Source organism: Pseudophryne corroboree, chromosome 5 (assembly GCF_028390025.1).
Source record: "Pseudophryne corroboree isolate aPseCor3 chromosome 5, aPseCor3.hap2, whole genome shotgun sequence".
Taxonomy (NCBI): domain Eukaryota; kingdom Metazoa; phylum Chordata; class Amphibia; order Anura; family Myobatrachidae; genus Pseudophryne; species Pseudophryne corroboree.
Window position 1 is genome coordinate 229,946,716 of NC_086448.1, and position 16,877 is coordinate 229,963,592.

The 16,877-nt window shown below is 48.8% G+C and overlaps 1 protein-coding gene across 3 annotated transcripts in view; it reads left to right on the forward strand.

Moving 5' to 3' along the window:
* OXNAD1 (oxidoreductase NAD binding domain containing 1) overlaps nucleotides 1–16,877 on the forward strand; it is a 174,579-nt gene that overhangs the window by 17,125 nt on the left and 140,577 nt on the right. The window contains exon 2 of one of the 3 annotated variants that reach the window (XM_063922163.1): nucleotides 15,389–15,475. The exons of 1 other annotated variant lie outside the window; for it this stretch is intronic. In XM_063922163.1, the coding sequence (XP_063778233.1) occupies nucleotides 15,389–15,475 (87 nt within the window). Of the gene's footprint in view, nucleotides 1–15,388; nucleotides 15,565–16,877 lie in introns of those variants that run through there. One more of the 3 variants, XM_063922165.1, reaches the window with a different exon arrangement.

Below are 16,877 nucleotides of genomic sequence, written 5' to 3' on the forward strand. Positions count from 1 at the left end.
AGTCCATAGAGGATGCTGGGCGCCCGCCCAGCGCTTCGTGATCCTGCAGTGGTTACTTAGTTCAGTACTGCTTAGTTCTTGGTTAAGTACTGTTTTGTTACTTGGTTAAGTAATATTGTTCAGCCGTTGCTGGTTAGCTTGGTTTTCCTTGTATGTGTGAGCTGGTGTGAATCTCGCCACTATCTGTGTAAAATCCTTCTCTCGAAGTTGTCCGTCTCCTAGGGCACAGTTTCTAGACTGAGTCTGGTAGGAGGGGCATAGAGGGAGGAGCCAGCCCACACTCTCAAACTCTTAAAGTGCCAGTGGCTACTAGTGGACCCGTCTATACCCCACGGTACTAATGTGGACCTCAGCATCCTCTACGGACTACGAGAAAAGGATTTACCGGTAGGTAATTACAATCCTATTTTCTCTACATGTCAGTAAATTCCTTCTTTCATGGAAGAATTAAATCTCACGATATAGGGCCTAATTCAGACCTGATCGTAGATGTGCTAAATTTAGCACATCTACAATAAGGCACCACAGACATGCGGGGGACGCCCAGCACAGGGCTAGTCCACCCCACATGTCAGGCCCGACCTCCCGCACAAGTACGAAAGCATCGCACAGCGGCGATGCTTTTGTTCTGGAAGAGTAACTCCCTGCCAGCGCAGCTCCTACGCGCTGGCAGGTGCTAGTCGTCGCTGAGACCTGCCCCCCACCCCACCCCAACGGTGCGGGCCCCCTAAACGGCGACCAAGCGTCGCTGGCCCGCCCCGTCCCACCCAGCGACCGCCTCTGCCTCTCATTCAGGGAGAGGCGATCGCAGGGCTGAGACAGCCGTCGGCTGTCAGGCATGCTCCGGGGCATGCTTAGTTCAGTACTGATAGCAGCAATCAGTTCTGAATTAGCCCCATAGTCCAGTGAGCTGTCGCCACTTTGCTCAATCATTTACATTAGACTTTTTGCTTATAGCACATCCTTGTGGGGAGTACTTATGTTTTACTGGAGAAATTTCTGCTAACTAGTAACATTTAGGTTTAATGTTCCTTTAAATTGTCGTTTCAGATAATTTATTTAAAAGTGTTAGGAGAATATGGGGTCTACTTACTAAGCCTTGTAGAGGGATAAAGTGGACGGAGATAAAGGCCAACATTTATCAAGACTGGGAGAGTGATAAATTGCACAGTGATAAAGTGCCAACCAACCAGCTACTAACTGTCATTTTTCAAACCCAGCCTGTAACATGGCAGTTAGCAGCTGATTGATTGGCTGGTACTTTATCTACATTCACTTAATCTCTCTCCAAGTCTTAGTACATAGGGCCCGATTCAGACCTGATCACTGTTGTGCGAATTCGCATAGCAGGTGATTATCGAATGACTGCGTATGCACTGCAATGCGCAGGCGCGTCATCAAACAGCAAAAGGATGGTGCGACAATTGCGTTTGTAAAGTTGTTCGCAAGCTGATAGACAGGAAGAGGACTTTTGGGGGTGGTAACTGCCCGTTTTCATGGAGTGTCAGGAAAAACGCAGGAGTTCCCAAGCATTTTCAGGACAGGTGTGTGACATCGGCACCAACCCCAATCTGCCTGTTTGTATCGCACTGTAGGAGTAAGTCTTGGGCTACGCACAGACTGGAAAAATCATTAGAGAGTGAGTTGCGAACGGATTTGCAGATGTCCGCTATCTGGCGGAACTTTTGCACGCCGTCTGCATGCATTCTCACACTTGCATGGGGCGGGTTTTCACTCTCTCGGAGCGTAGACTATCTGATCGCAGACCTCTGCAAATTTGCGGCACAGCAGTCAGGTCTGAATTAGGCTCGTAGATCCCTATTTCAGCAGACCATCTGTTACGTGCTCAGATAGTGAGTGTAGCTACAGTAATCAATGTAAACAAAAAGAAAAGTGATCATGAAGAAGGTTAGCTAACAGTCGTGGCAGAGCGGATTGTACTTTGCAGAGAGTATAGAGATGACAACCTGTAGCAAAGAGAATACTGAGTCTGTGAATTTATGTATGATTAGTTTGAACTTGATTGGAGGTCTCTGTAACCAGTAATATTACTTAATAAAAGTATAGTTTGTACTGTATTCATTTCATTTACACTTGATCCTTGGTACTACCATATGCTGAGTACATGGATAAGTGGAGCTGTTTAATAAGCTAGGCAAGCAGGTCTGCAGTCTGTAATGGACAGTCTAGTTACATGTGTCATTTACGGTACATCTGAACTAGTGTTGCTCATTCACAATTTCAATTGCAAATAATGTATTGATTATTGCTCTTACATCTAAGTACAAAATTGAGGAAACTCTGCAGCCCACTGTATATCTCCTTCATGCATATTTCCCTGTTCATTACATGCGCCAGACAAGAGAGAATTGCTGAATGCCACTTCAACCATTTTCTATAATCATCTTCCTAATGACGCTCTAGATTGTATTATCAGAAGCTGAGAGCGCGGTTCAGTCTGATTAATGCGCGTGTTACAAGAAGTGTGGGCACCATCTCCATTTGGCCTCTTGAAGGTTTGATAAATCTCCCCCGGAGAGTACTTAATGTAGCAGCCATTGCAAGGGTTTTCAGTGCTGTGAGGCATGAGTGCCTGTCCTTCTTCAATCTACTGTAGTTCTTCATTTTCTGAGGTGGAAGAAATAAGTGATTGTCCATTATATCAGTGAATCATAGTTCCAGCAATGAGGGCGGTACAGATCTTTGTGCGCTAGTGTCTCACATGTGCTTATTGTGTATGCTGTATACATCTATACAAAGTTGTTTGTCAACTGCTTTTCAGTCACAACCAAATGTTTAAGGGCTGTAGGACGATTCTGTATGGGAAAGCCCCATACAATTTCAGTCTAGTTACTGGTGGTGCAATCCCAGTGCTTGACCTGAGTGGCACGATCGGAGACTAATTTGCCCAGGCATGTAGGTGTCCAAATTAGATGAGATCTGCCCATTCAACGCTTGTGCCCAGAAGCCAAATATTTTGGTCTGTAATGGGCCCTGCACACTGGGCATTTTCCGCTGTGTTGCCCGACGGACGATACTGCCGACAGGTGACCCGGCGGCGGGAGGGGGAGTGAAGTTTCTTCACTCCCCCCGCCATCCGTCCCCATAGCCCTGCATGCTAATATGGACGAGATTGTCCATATTGGCATGCATGTATAAACGACCCGTCGCCAACGATGAACAAGCGTGGGGCCGCGCATCGTTCGTTGTTGGTGCCTACACGCTGACCAATATGAACGAGTTCTTGTTCATTAATGAACGAGAACGCTCATTTCTGCTGCGGGGTACACTGGTCTCCACAGGGAATAACATTGGGGTGTAGAGTAGGAGCTTGATCCGAGGCACCAACAGGCTAAAAGCTTTGACTGTTCCCAGAATGCATAGCGCCGCCTCCTCTATAACCCCGCCTCCGTGCACAGGAGCTCAGTTTTGTAGTTGGTGCCATGCAGTGCAGGCATACAACAGGTAGGGCTGCTACAGAATCCCTCAGAAGAACTTTTTTAAGTGAAATCTGAAGACTTCAAGGGCTGCAGCAGAGACTGGGTGTGTTAGATGTCAGTCAGACATCTCCTGCTGCAGCTCCATCGCCTTCCCCAGCGGTGCTGTATACTCCCGCGCCCTGGTTGCCGGGTACTTACAGTGGAGGATCCGGTTTGCTTCATTCAGTCACACACCCCGCCACAGCTCTCCAGGATCGCGTGACCGCACTTTGGGAGGAGGTAAGAGAGTCCCCCAGGCGGGACCCGCTGGAAACCGCGATCCGACGTGGCCGGTGAGAGGCGTGCCGCGCACGCTAGCGTGGACACTGTGGTAATACAGGGACCCTACTAGACCACGAGGGCAAGGGCACAAGTCGGTTTTACTAAAAACCGTTTGTTACATAGCCCACAGTACCCGGTGGTGAAGCTCAGCAAGGGGATAAGGCTTTGACCTGTAGCCCCTCCCCCATGCCCCAGGGTGCCATTTAGAGTAAATGTTCCCGCCCTGGAGCTGCAGCTCTCTTTCTCCCTCACTCCCTGTCAGCGTTTGGGCGCCATTACCTCAAGCTGAGCTGATCCTGGGACTGTTTGGGCAAATCTTCCTCTGTAAATCCACCTGCATGTCAGCGCTGTGCATTTTACAGGACACTTAAGTATTCTACATGTCTGCTGACAGTGTTAGTTAAGAAATAGTGCATTTAGTCAGGGTTATTTAGTACAAGTACCCTGTGATATACATCCAATCTTTACTGTGCATTGTTATATCTATTGATTATATAGCTGTACTTAGTATTGCTTTGTATTGCTGGTCCAGTGCAGTTGTATTGCATGTCATAATTTCTGCATTGTACATGTGACTCTGTGTGTGTGCATATAGCTGCTGTGTGACTTCCATTTTGTGTATCTCACTTAGATTGCTATCCCTATATTCTGTACCCTGAGGGGGCTAAGTGCATCAGGGTTATTGTTTAATATAGGTGTTTCACAGGATATACTTACTGTGTATTTCTCTAACGTCCTAAGTGGATGCTGGGGACTCCGTAAGGACCATGGGGGAATAGCGGCTCCGCAGGAGACTGGGCACAAAAGTAAAGCTTTAGAACTACCTGGTGTGCACTGGCTCCTCCCCCTATGACCCTCCTCCAAGCCTCAGTTAGATTTTTGTGCCCGTACGAGAAGGGTGCACACTAGGTGGCTCTCCTGAGCTGCTTAGTGAAAAGTTTAGTTTTAGGTTTTTTATGTTCAGTGAGACCTGCTGGCAACAGGCTCACTGCATCGAGGGACTAAGGGGAGAAGAAGCGAACTCACCTGCGTGCAGAGTGGATTGGGCTTCTTAGGCTACTGGACATTAGCTCCAGAGGGACCGATCACAGGCCCAGCCATGGATAGGTCCCAGAGCCGCGCCGCCGGCCCCCTTACAGAGCCAGAAGACAGAAGAGGTCCGGAAAATCGGCGGCAGAAGACGTCCTGTCTTCAACAAGGTAGCGCACAGCACTGCAGCTGTGCGCCATTGCTCTCAGCACACTTCACACTCCGGTCACTGAGGGTGCAGGGCGCTGGGGGGGGGCGCCCTGAGACGCAATAAAAACACCTTGGATGGAAAAAAAAAATGCATCACATATAGCTCCTGGGCTATATGGATGAATTTAACCCCTGCCAGAATACACAGAAAAACGGGAGATAGGCTCCGCCCCCTTCTCGGCGGCCTTATCTCCTCAACACACTGGCGCCATTTTCCCTCACAGCTCCGTTGGAGGGAAGCTCCCTGGCTCTCCCCTGCAGTCACTACACTACAGAAAGGGTTAAAAAAGAGAGGGGGGCACTAATTACGCGCAGTATTAAAAATACAGCAGCTATAAGGGGAAAAACACTTATATAAGGTTATCCCTGTATATATATATATAGCGCTCTGGTGTGTGCTGGCAAACTCTCCCTCTGTCTCCCCAAAGGGCTAGTGGGGTCCTGTCCTCTATCAGAGCATTCCCTGTGTGTGTGCTGTGTGTCGGTACGTTTGTGTCGACATGTATGAGGAGAAAAATGATGTGGAGTCGGAGCAGATTGCCTGTAATAGTGATGTCACCCCCTAGGGGGTCGACACCTGAGTGGATGAACTGTTGGAAGGCATTACGTAACAGTGTCAGCTCTGTATAAAAGACAGTGGTTGACATGAGACAGCCGGCTACTCAGCTTGTGCCTGTCCAGACGTCTCATAGGCCGTCAGGGGCTCTAAAGCGCCCGTTACCTCAGATGGCAGATATAGACGCCGACACGGATACTGACTCCAGTGTCGACGGTGAAGAGACAAATGTGACTTCCAGTAGGGCCACACGTTACATGATTGAGGCAATGAAAAATGTTTTACACATTTCTGATAATACGAGTACCACCAAAAAAAGGGGTATTATGTTCGGTGAGGAAAAACTACCTGTAGTTTTCCTGAATCTGAGAAATTAAATGAGGTGTGTGATGATGCGTGGGTTTCCCCCGATAACAACTGATAATTTCTAAAATGTTATTGGCATTATATCCTTTCCCGCCAGAGGTTAGGGTGCGTTGGGAAACACCCCCTAGGGTGGATAAAGCGCTCACACGCTTGTAAGAACAAGGGCTCTACCCTCTCCTGAGATGGCCGCCCTTAAGGATCCTGCTGATAGAAAGCAGGAGGGTATCCTAAAATGTATTTACACACATACTGGTGTTATACTGCGACCAGCAATCGCCTCAGCCTGGATGTGCAGTGCTGGGTTGGCGTGGTCGGATTCCCTGACTAAAAATATTGATACTCTAGATAGGGACAGTATATTATTGCCTATAGAGCATTTAAAAGATGCATTTCTATATATGCGTGATGCACAGCGGAATATTTGCCGACTGGCATCAAGTCTAAGTGCGTTGTCCATTTCTGCCAGTAGAGGGTTATGGACACGACAGTGGTCAGGTGATGCGGATTCCAAACGGCATTTGGAAGTATTGCCTTATTAAGGGGAGGAGTTATTTGGGGTCGGTCTTTCAGACCTGGTGGCCACGGCAACAGCTGGGAAATCCACGTTTGTACCCCAGGTCGCCTCTCAACATAAGAAGACGCCGTATTATCAGGCGCAGTCTTTTCGTGGGCAAGCGGGCAAAAGGTTCCTCATTTCTGCCCCGTGACAGAGGGAGAGGAAAAAGGCTGCAGAAATCAGCCAGTTCCCAGGAACAGAAACCCTCTCCCGCCTCTGCCAAGCCCTCAGTATGACGCTGGGGCTTTACAAGCAGAATCAGGCACGGTGGGGGCCCGTCTCAATGAATTTCAGCGCGCAGTGGGCTCACTCGCAAGTAGACCCCTGGATCCTTCAGGTGATATCTCAGGGGTACAAATTGGAATTCGAGACGTCTCCCCCTCGCCGTTTCCTAAAGTCGGCTTTAACGATGTCTCCTTCTGACAGGGAGGCAGTTTTGGAAGCCATTCACAAGCTGTATTCCCAGCAGGTGATAATCAAGGTACCCCTCCTGCAACAGGGAACTGTTGTGGTACCGAAGCCGGACGGTTCGGTGAGACCGATTCTAAATCTAAAATCTTGAACACTTACATACGGAGGTTCAAATTCAAGATTGAGTCACTCAGAGCAGTGATTGCGAACCTGGAAGAAGGGGACTACATGATGTCTCGGGACATCAAGGATGCTTACCTTCATGTCCCAATTTACCCTTCTCACCAAGGGAACCTCAGGTTTATGGTACAGAACTGTCACTATCAGTTTCAGACGCTGCCGTATGGATGGTCCACGGCACCCCGGGTCTTTACCAAGGTAATGGCCGAAATGATGATACTCCTTCAAAGGAAGGGAATTTTAGTTATCCCTTACTTGGACGATTCCCTGATAAGGGTAAGATCCAGGGAACAGTTGGAGGTCGGTGTAGCACTATCTCAGGTAGTGTTGCGGCAGCACGATTGGATTCTCAATATTCCAAAATCGCAGCTGATTCCGACGACTCGTCTTCTGTTCTTAGGGATGATCCTGGACACAGTCCAGAAAAAGGTGTTTCTCCCGGAGGAGAAAGTCAGGGAGTTATCCGAGCTAGTCGGGAACCTCCTATAACCGAGCCAAGTCTCAGTACATCAATGAAATGGTTCTGGGAAAAATGGTGGCTTCCTACGAAGCAATCCCATTCGGCAGATTCCACGCAAGAACTTTCCAGTGGGACCTGCTGGACAAATGGTCCGGGTCGCATCTTCAGATGCATCAGCGGATAACCCTGTCACCAAGCACAAGGGTGTCTCTCCTGTGGTGGTTGCAGAGTGCTCATCTTCTAGAGTACCGCACATTCAGGACTGGGTCCTGGTGACCACGGATGCCAGCCTGCGAGGCTGGGGAGCATTCACACAGGGAAGGAATTTCCAGAGCTTATGGTCAAGCCTGGAGACATCACTTCACATAAATATCCTGAAGCTAAGGGCCATTTACAATGCTCTAAGCTCAGCAAGACCTCTGCTTCAAGGTCACCCGGAGTTGATCCATTCGGACAACATCACGGCAGTCACCCACGTAAACAGACAGGGTGACACAAGAAGCAGGAGGGCAATGGCAGAAGCTGCAAGGATTCTTAGCTGGGCGGAAAATCATGTGACAGCACTGTCAGCAGTATTCATTCCGGGAGTGAACAACTGGGAAGCAGACTTCCTCAGCAGACACGACCTCCACCCGGGAGAGTGGGGACTTCACCCAGAAGTCTTCCACATGTTTATAAAACTCAACAAGTATTGCGCCAGGTCAAGGGACCCTCAGGCAATAGCTGTAGACGCTCTGGTAACACAGTGGGTGTACCAGTCAGTGTATGTGTTCCCTCCTCTGCCTCTCATACCCAAGGTACTGAGAATTATAAGATGGAGAGGAGTAAGCACTATATTCGTGGCTCCGGATTGGCTAAGAAGGACTTGGTAACCGGAACTTCAAGAGATGCTCACGGAGGATCCGTGGCCTCTACCTCTAAGAAGGGACCTGCTCCAGCAAGGACCCTGTCTGTTCCAAGACTTACCGCGGCTGCGTTTGACGGCATGGCGGTTGAACGCCGGATCCTGAAGGAGAAAGGCATTCCGAATGAAGTCATTCCTATCCTGATCAAAGCCAGGAAAGATATAACCGCAAAACATTATCACCGCATTTGGCGAAAATATGTTGCGTGGTGCGAGGCCAGTAAGGCCCCGACGGAGGAATTTTCAACTAGGTCGATTCCTACATTCCCTGCAAACAGGAGTGTCTATGGGCCTGAAATGGGGGTCCATTAAGGTTCAAATTTCGGCCCTGTCAATTTTCTTCCAAAAAGAACTAGCTTCAGTCCCTGAAGTTCAGACGTTTGTGAAAGGGGTACTGTATATACAGCCTCCTTTTGTGCCTCCAGTGGCACCTTGGGATCTAAATGTAGTTTTTGGGTTCCAAAAGTCACATTGGTTTGAACCACTTAAATATGTGGAGTTAAAATATCTCACATGGAAAGTGGTCATGCTGTTGGCCCTGGCCTGGGCCAGGTGCGTGTCAGAATTGGCGGCTTTATCCTGTAAAAGCCCTCATCTGATTTTCCATTCGGACAGGGCGGAATTGAGGACTTGTCCTCAGTTTCTCCCTAAGGTGGTTTTCAGCGTTTCACCTGAATCAACCTATTGTGGTGCCTGCGGCTACTAGGGACTTGGAGGACTCCAAGTTGCTAGACGTTGTCAGAGCCCTGGAAATATAGGTTTCCAGGACGGCTGGAGTCAGAAAATCTGACTCGTTGTTTATTCTGTATGCACCCAACAAGCTGGGTGCTCCTGCTTCTGAGCAGACTATTGCTCGTTGGATTTGTAGTACAATTCAGCTTGCACATTCTGTGGCAGGCCTGCCACAGCCAAAATCTGTAAAAGCCCATTCCACAAGGAAGGTGGGCTCATCTTGGGCGGCTGCCCGAGGGGTCTCGGCTTTACAACTTTGCCGAGCAGCTACTTGGTCAGGAGCAAATACGTTTGTAAAATTCTACAAAATTGATACCCTGGCTGAGGAGGACCTGGAGTTCTCTCATTTGGTGCTGCAGAGTCATCCGCACTCTCCCGCCCGTTTGGGAGCTTTGGTATAATCCCCATGGTCCTTACGGAGTCCCCAGCATCCACTTAGGACGTTAGAGAAAATAAGAATTTACTTACCGATAATTCTATTTCTCGTAGTCCGTAGTGGATGCTGGGCGCCCATCCCAAGTGCGGATTGTCTGCAATACTGGTACATAGTTATTGTTACCAAAAAATCGGGTTATTGCTGTAGTGAGCCATCTTTTCTAGAGGCTCCTCTGTTATCATGCTGTTAACTGGGTTTAGATCACAAGTTATATGGTGTGATTGGTGTGGCTGGTATGAGTCTTACCCGGGATTCAAAATCCTTCCTTATTGTGTCAGCTCGTCCGGGCACAGTATCCTAACTGAGGCTTGGAGGAGGGTCATAGGGGGAGGAGCCAGTGCACACCAGGTAGTTCTAAAGCTTTACTTTTGTGCCCAGTCTCCTGCGGAGCCGCTATTCCCCCATGGTCCTTACGGAGTCCCCAGCATCCACTACGGACTACGAGAAATAGAATTATCGGTAAGTAAATTCTTATTTTTTCTCTGTGATTTTCAGTCACCATATACCTCTTGAATTCTCTGTTTGTGCTCATACACTGCACAGAGGGTTCTTGTTAAGGTATTAGGCTGCTGATATTGTACTGGGTTGCCCTTGAATTGAGCTTTCAGACATGTCAGCTACAAGGGGCGACGGAGCAGGGGCTGATCCCACATTGCGTGGTGGTGATGCAGACATATTAGAGGAAAACATAGCAGCAGTGGGTTCAGGTTCTGGGGGTTCCCTGCCCCCCAGTGGAACTGTAGCAACGGGGGTTCATAACAAACCGCCTTGGGCTACTTTTTCCACGTTAAGTACGCTGGTAACTAGACTTGCGCCCCCTATGGGACCTCCTGTACAACCGCTTATGGTCCCTGCGGTTAATCCAACTTGGGCAGATCAACTGGCCGCCCAGTTGCAGCAATTGAACCACTCACTGACTAAACAGACGTCTAACCCTTAAGGGGTCCTCTAAGCAGGCCATTACTTCCTCACAATCCATCCACGTCCCAGACACCTCGTCTGATGAAGAAGGCGTATATACTGACCCCACAGACACTGATCCAGATAATTCTGTTTGGGAATCGGTCTCTCAGGTGGATGTTCCTGACTTATTGGAGGCTATCAGGCTAATTCTTCAAATTACTGATGACCCAGAGCCTGATGCTACCGCTAAGAAACCGGACAGATTTAAACGTCAGAAGGTTGTTAAACAAGTTTTACCTCATTCTGACCATTTGGTTGAAATACGTCAGGAATCCTGGGAAAATCCAGGAAAGAAATTCACACCTCAAAAGAAGATGCTGGCTCGCTATCCCCTAGCGGCGGAGCTAAGTAAAAATTGGGAGACACCCCCGCCAGTGGATTCGCAGGTGGCGCGTCTGGTGGTATCCTCAGCTCTGCCCGTAATTACCGTCACGTCTCTGACAGAACCGACGGATAAGCGTGTGGAGGGTTGTTTAAAGGCGATTTACACCCTAGCTGGTGCTGCGCATCGGCCCACCATTGCAGCGACTTGGACTGCAGAGGCTATTAAAGCGTGGGCTCAGGAGTTGGAAGCTGAGCTGCCTTCCAACGTTTCTGATCATGCTAGACAATGTCTGTCGTATATTGTCACAGCTTCTCATTACATTAAGGAGGCAGCTTCTGATGCCGGTATTCTGGCGGCCAAGGCTTCTACTACGTCCATTTTGGCTCTCCGGATTCTCTGGTTGCGGTCCTGGTCTGTGGATCTGGACTCTTAAGAAAACCCTGGAGGTGCTCCCTTTTAAGGGAGACCTACTTTTCGGAGAAGACCTCAACAAGATAGTGGCTGACTTAGCTTCTGCTAAAACAGTTTGTCTACCTAGTACTGCTCCTTCGATACTGAAGGCTAAGAGTACTTCCTTTCGCTCCTTTCGTCCTTCAGTAAAAGCAAAGGGTCAGACGTATCCGAAATAGGCTCGCACTTCCAAACCCACTAAGCCCAAACCTAAACGGGCCTAGGCTGCCCGTCAGCCTGCTTCCAAAACTGACAAGCCTGCTGCATGACGGGGCAGGCCTCCCTCTGGGGGGATCCCAGGGTGGGGGGCCAACTTCTAGGGTTTACCCAGGAATGGTTGTAGACCACTTCCGATGCCTGGGTACAGGAAATCGTCACTCGAGGTTACTCCGTATCCTTCAAGAATCATCCCCCTCATCAATTTTGCCTGACAGACGTCCCTTTGGATCAGGTGAAGGCAAACACTCTTCATTCCGTGGTACAGTCTCTCCTGGACACAGGAGTGGTAGTACAGGTGCCTCTGGCTCAGAGAGGCAAGGGGTACTATTCACCGCTGTTCCTAGTCCCGAAACCGAATGGGTCCTCTCGGCCCATTATCAACCTCAAGTCCTTGAACAAATTTGTGAGGGTCTACAAGTTTCATATGGAAACTCTTCGCTCTATTGTTCTGGCCTTGGAACCTGGGGATTATATGGTCTCCCTGGATATACAGGATGCTTACTTGCATATTCCCATTGCAATGTCGCATCAGCAGTACCTGAGGTTTGCGGTTGGCAACCTCCATTACCAATTTCATGCGTTACCTTTTGGTTTGACCACGGCTCCGCGAGTCTTCACCAAGGTCATGGCGGTAATGACGGCTGTACTCCGCCGTCAAGGGGTCAGGATCCTGCCGTGTCTGGACGACTTGTTGATCCTGGCGAATTCCCCAGAAATTCTCCTACGCCATCTGGATCTGACTATCCGGTTTCTGCATGCCCATGTGTGGCTCATCAACTGGAAGAAATCTTCCCTGGTCCCTGCGCAGAGCATGGTGCTCCTGGGGTGTTGTTAGACACTCACAACCAGCGGTTGTTCTTGTCTCAGGGGAAACTTCAGGACAGCGTTCGATGCTTCCTATCTCGTCCGCAAGTGTCGATACATTCGGCGATGCAAGTGCTAGGTCTCATGGTGTCTGCTTTAGACATGGAGTACGCTCAATTCCATTCCCGCCCTCTACAGAAATTGATTCTTGCCAAGTGGGACGGCCTGCCTCACCGGATCAGGTCTCACATGATCTCCTTGTCTCCAGAGGTTCTTCGGTCACTAAGCTGGTGGCTTCAGGACCAACGATTGAGCAGGGGTCATCCCTTCTGGATCTCCAACTGGGTTCTTCTGACAACGGATGCCAGTCTGAGAGGTTGGGCGCGGTGTTGAAGCAACACTCCCTTCAGTGTCGGTGGACCAAGGAGGAGTCTCTCCTCCCGATAAAAATTCTGGAACTGCGGGCGGTGTTCAATGCTCTGAACTTGGCCCAGCATTTAATATAGAACAGACCTGTTCAAGTACAGTCTGACAACGCCAGCACGGTGGCGTACATAAATCATCAAGGCGGCACTCGAAGCCGCATGGCAATGAGGGAAGTATCCAGAATTCTTCAGTGGGCAGAACGCCATCTGCCAGCTATATCGGCAGTGTTCATCCCGGGAGTCCTAAACTGGGAAGCGGATTTCCTCAGTCGTCAGGACGTATATGCCGGAGAGTGGAGCCTCCATCCAGAAATATTTAAACTCCTAGTGGACAAGTGGGGCCTCCCAGATGTGGACCTGATGGCGTCTCGACACAATCACAAGGTTCCGGTTTTCGGAGCAAGGACCAGGGATCCTCAAGCAGCATTCGTGGACGCTCCGGCAATTCCATGGAACTTTCGGCTGCCGTACGTGTTCCCTCTGGTGTCACTCCTGCCCAGAGTAATAAGGAACTTCAAGCAAGAAGGAGGAATCCTACTTCTTATTGCTCCAGTGTGGCCCAGACGGCATTGGTTCTCAGACCTCCAGGGTCTCTCGTTGGAGTGTCCTCTTCTGCTTCCACAACGACCAGAACTCCTCGTTCAGGGCCCTTGTGTTTACCAGGATTTGGCCCTTCTGGCTTTGGTGGTGTGGCTCTTGAAGCTTCCGTACTAAGGGCCAAGGGTTTTTCTGAGGCGGTCATTCAGACTATGTTGAAGGCCCGTAAGCCGGCTTCTGCTCGGATTTACCATAGGGTCTGGAATTCTTACTTTGCTTTGTGTGCATCTAATAATCATGACGCTTACAAGTTTAGTACGGCCAAACTTTTGGCCTTTCTGCAACAGGGCCTGGACTTAGGCCTTCGTCTGGCCTCCATCAAGGTTCATATTTCTGCCTTGTCGGTTTGGTTTCAGAGAAAAATTGCCACTCTGCCTGATGTTCATACGTTCACTCAGGGCGTGTTATGGATTCAACCTCCTTGCGTCCCACCTGTGGCACTTTGGGATTTGTCAGTTGTTCTGGAGGCTTTACAAGAGTCTCCGTTTGAGCCTCTTGAATCTGCAGACCTTAAGTGGCTTTCCCTTAAGGTATTGTTTCTGCTGGCTATTGCCTCTGCTAGAAGGTTGTCGGATTTGGGTGCTTTGTCTTGTAGGTCCCCCTATCTGATTTTTCACCGTGACCGGGCGGTTCTTAGAACACGTCTCGGGTACCTACCTAAGGTCGTGTCTTCTTTCCACCTTAATCAGGAGATTGTGGTTCCGGCTTTTGCCTCTCCTGAATTGTGTCCCAAAGAGCAGTCTTTGGATGTGGTAGGGGCTCTCCGTATCTATGTGAAGAGGACAGCTCCTATCAGGAGTCTGATTCTCTCTTTGTACTGTTTGGTTTTCACAAACGTGGCTGGCCTGCTCACAAGCAGACCCATGCCAAATGGATTAGAATGGTGATTGCACATGATTATGTACAGGCTGGCCTTCCAGCTCCTGCTACCATCAAGGCCCATTCTACTCGGTCGGTTGGACCTTCTTGGGCGGCCCGCTGTGGTGCGACCCTTGAACAATTGTGCAAGGCAGCTACGTGGTCCTCAGTGAACACGTTCATAAGGTTCTATGCCTTTGATACATCCGCCTCCCAGGATGCTTCCTTTGGATGCCATGTTCTTGTGCCCGCTACAGTGTGTCCCCTCCCATTAGGAACTGCTTTAGGACATCCCCAATGTTATTCCCTGTGGAGCCCAGTGTACCCCACAGCAGAAAAGGAGATTTATGGTAAAAACTTACCGTTGTTACATCTCTCTGCGATGTACACTGGGCTTCACAGGGCGCCCACCCTGACGCACTTGGCTACTTTGGGTTTGTATGGCATTAGCCGCTGACACCTTCTCCTGTCGTGAGAATGTGGTGTATGTGGCTGCTAACGGTTGTCGTCTCTCTTTGTCTGCTACTGCATTGGGCTGGTTAACAAAACTGAGCTTCTGTGTACGGAGGCGGGGTTATAGAGGAGGCAGCGCTATGCATTCTGGGAACAGTCAAAGCTTTTAGCCTGTTGGTGCCCCGGATCAAGATCCTACTCTACACCCCGATGTGATTCCCTGTGGAGCCCAGTGTACCTCGCAGAAAGAGATTTAACAGCGGTAAGTTCTTACCATAAATCTCGTTATCGTTCAGTTAGATCTTCAGGTGTGTATAGCCTATTAGTCTGGTCAGAAGATCATAGCCTACAGAAGTCGATAGCGGCCATCTATGGTGATATTCAAACTATGTTAATCAACTATTGGACTAATGCACAGTCAATAGTGGATTATTAATGGAAAGCAGCCCCATTGTTTTGCCTAGCCATGTGCCCCTATTTTTGTTGTGCCAATGGATGCGTTGAAGACCGTCCTTATTGCCAACCAGTGTAAGGCATGAAGGATTGGTGTCCTGTGCATGTCATTAGTTAGGATTTGTGAGTCAAAGTAGTCTACATCAAATACAGTTGGTGTCGGTTCTTGTCTTGTAGATATTTAATAAACCCCACAGGATCTCTGAAATAATAAATCATTGTTACTTTTATGTTTCTCAGGTGGAGCAATGAGGATTTTACCACTGCTGCTACTCTCTGTCTGAGCGATAACCTTCTGTCCAATACCACTACCAAGTTACCCAGAAGGTCTGAATTGTGCAAACATCATCACTTAGTACGACTTCATATGAAGAGGGAACCTGTTTCGTCTGCATTTACTAATCCATTTCAGCCAGGTGATATCCCGGTCTTCTTCGGCTTTAGAAAGGCATTTATTTCTGAAGCTGATCCCCAGTGCATGATTTAATGTCTAGTGCACCACCTGAAAGAGAGGGGTCGTACCCAGCGCTCACCTGTGTGGTGCTGATATGTGATGATTATATCTAGTTACTGATGGGGAGGATAAGTGAGGGTGTGTTAAATTTAGAAGAATCCCAATAAACTTTTATGTGGGTAGGCTGCTATGAGGTTGGGTTGTCTGGGTGGTAAGTTGGCTCCTTCAGGGTGTCTTTTTCTGTATTTCATGTTGTGCATGCGTGTCACTAAAATCACCTATGGTGTAACAACCTTGATGATGTAGCAGTGGGTTTCTTTCCTCACACTTGTTGCATAACAACTATATAGATGGTGAATTTGTCTAGGAAGCGAGTGAGCCCCTGTAGAGTGCTACTCTCTTTACGTTGTGGTTTCTTCTCCCTTTAAAACACATATATACAATTGTTTGTGCAGCGGCAGCCAGTAGATGACGCTCAATGGAGCTATTCAATTGGTGCTCTGTTTGAGTGTGATCAGCTGCTGGAGCCTGCATTTTGGCTTGCACTCCCCCATCTCCCCCCCCCGGAGTTGAATTGAGAAAAAAGAGACCCGCCTGGATGCTTTAGGCGGCCAAACCCGATCTCTCTGGAATAAATGAATATAGCCCCCAAATCTCCCTTATTTTAGACTGGAGATCGGATGCGATAAAACAATTGAATCTCCCCCATAGTGTGATAACTACTAGTGGTGCAGTGACAACCTGGGATGTGAGTAAACCCTTGCTGGGGGGGGGGGCAACTTGTTGTATGATGTGCAAGATCATATGTCTCCCTCACCCTGGCATATTGGTTGCCATGGTGTGTGCCAAAAATGCCTCTGTCTGTGTGCAGTGGCGGAGTCCTTAGGTTGTGTCCTTGCTCAGCACTCGATGGTGGTCCTAAGTGGTTGAGCGGTATCCCTACGAACCCAGAGGGACCTCTTGTTGCTTCAGAAGTCTGTTGTATAGAGGAGTAATGTTCTAGTCCATGCAGCAGCGGTATCAGCAAGTGTAATGGCAGCGGTTACGTGTCCAGCACGTTTTGGTCAATGGTGGCCTTTCTCAAGGATGTGACCATAACTATAGAGATATATTATAATGTTTTGGGGTCAGCCGTGCCCCATCATCAGAAAAAATATACAAAGGTTCCACAATGCCTAACAAGATACATAAACAAATGGGCAGGACAAGAAAACAATGACTTACAGTACAAGGCAATGTTTGATAAGTACATGGTATATAAACATTGTTGCATCA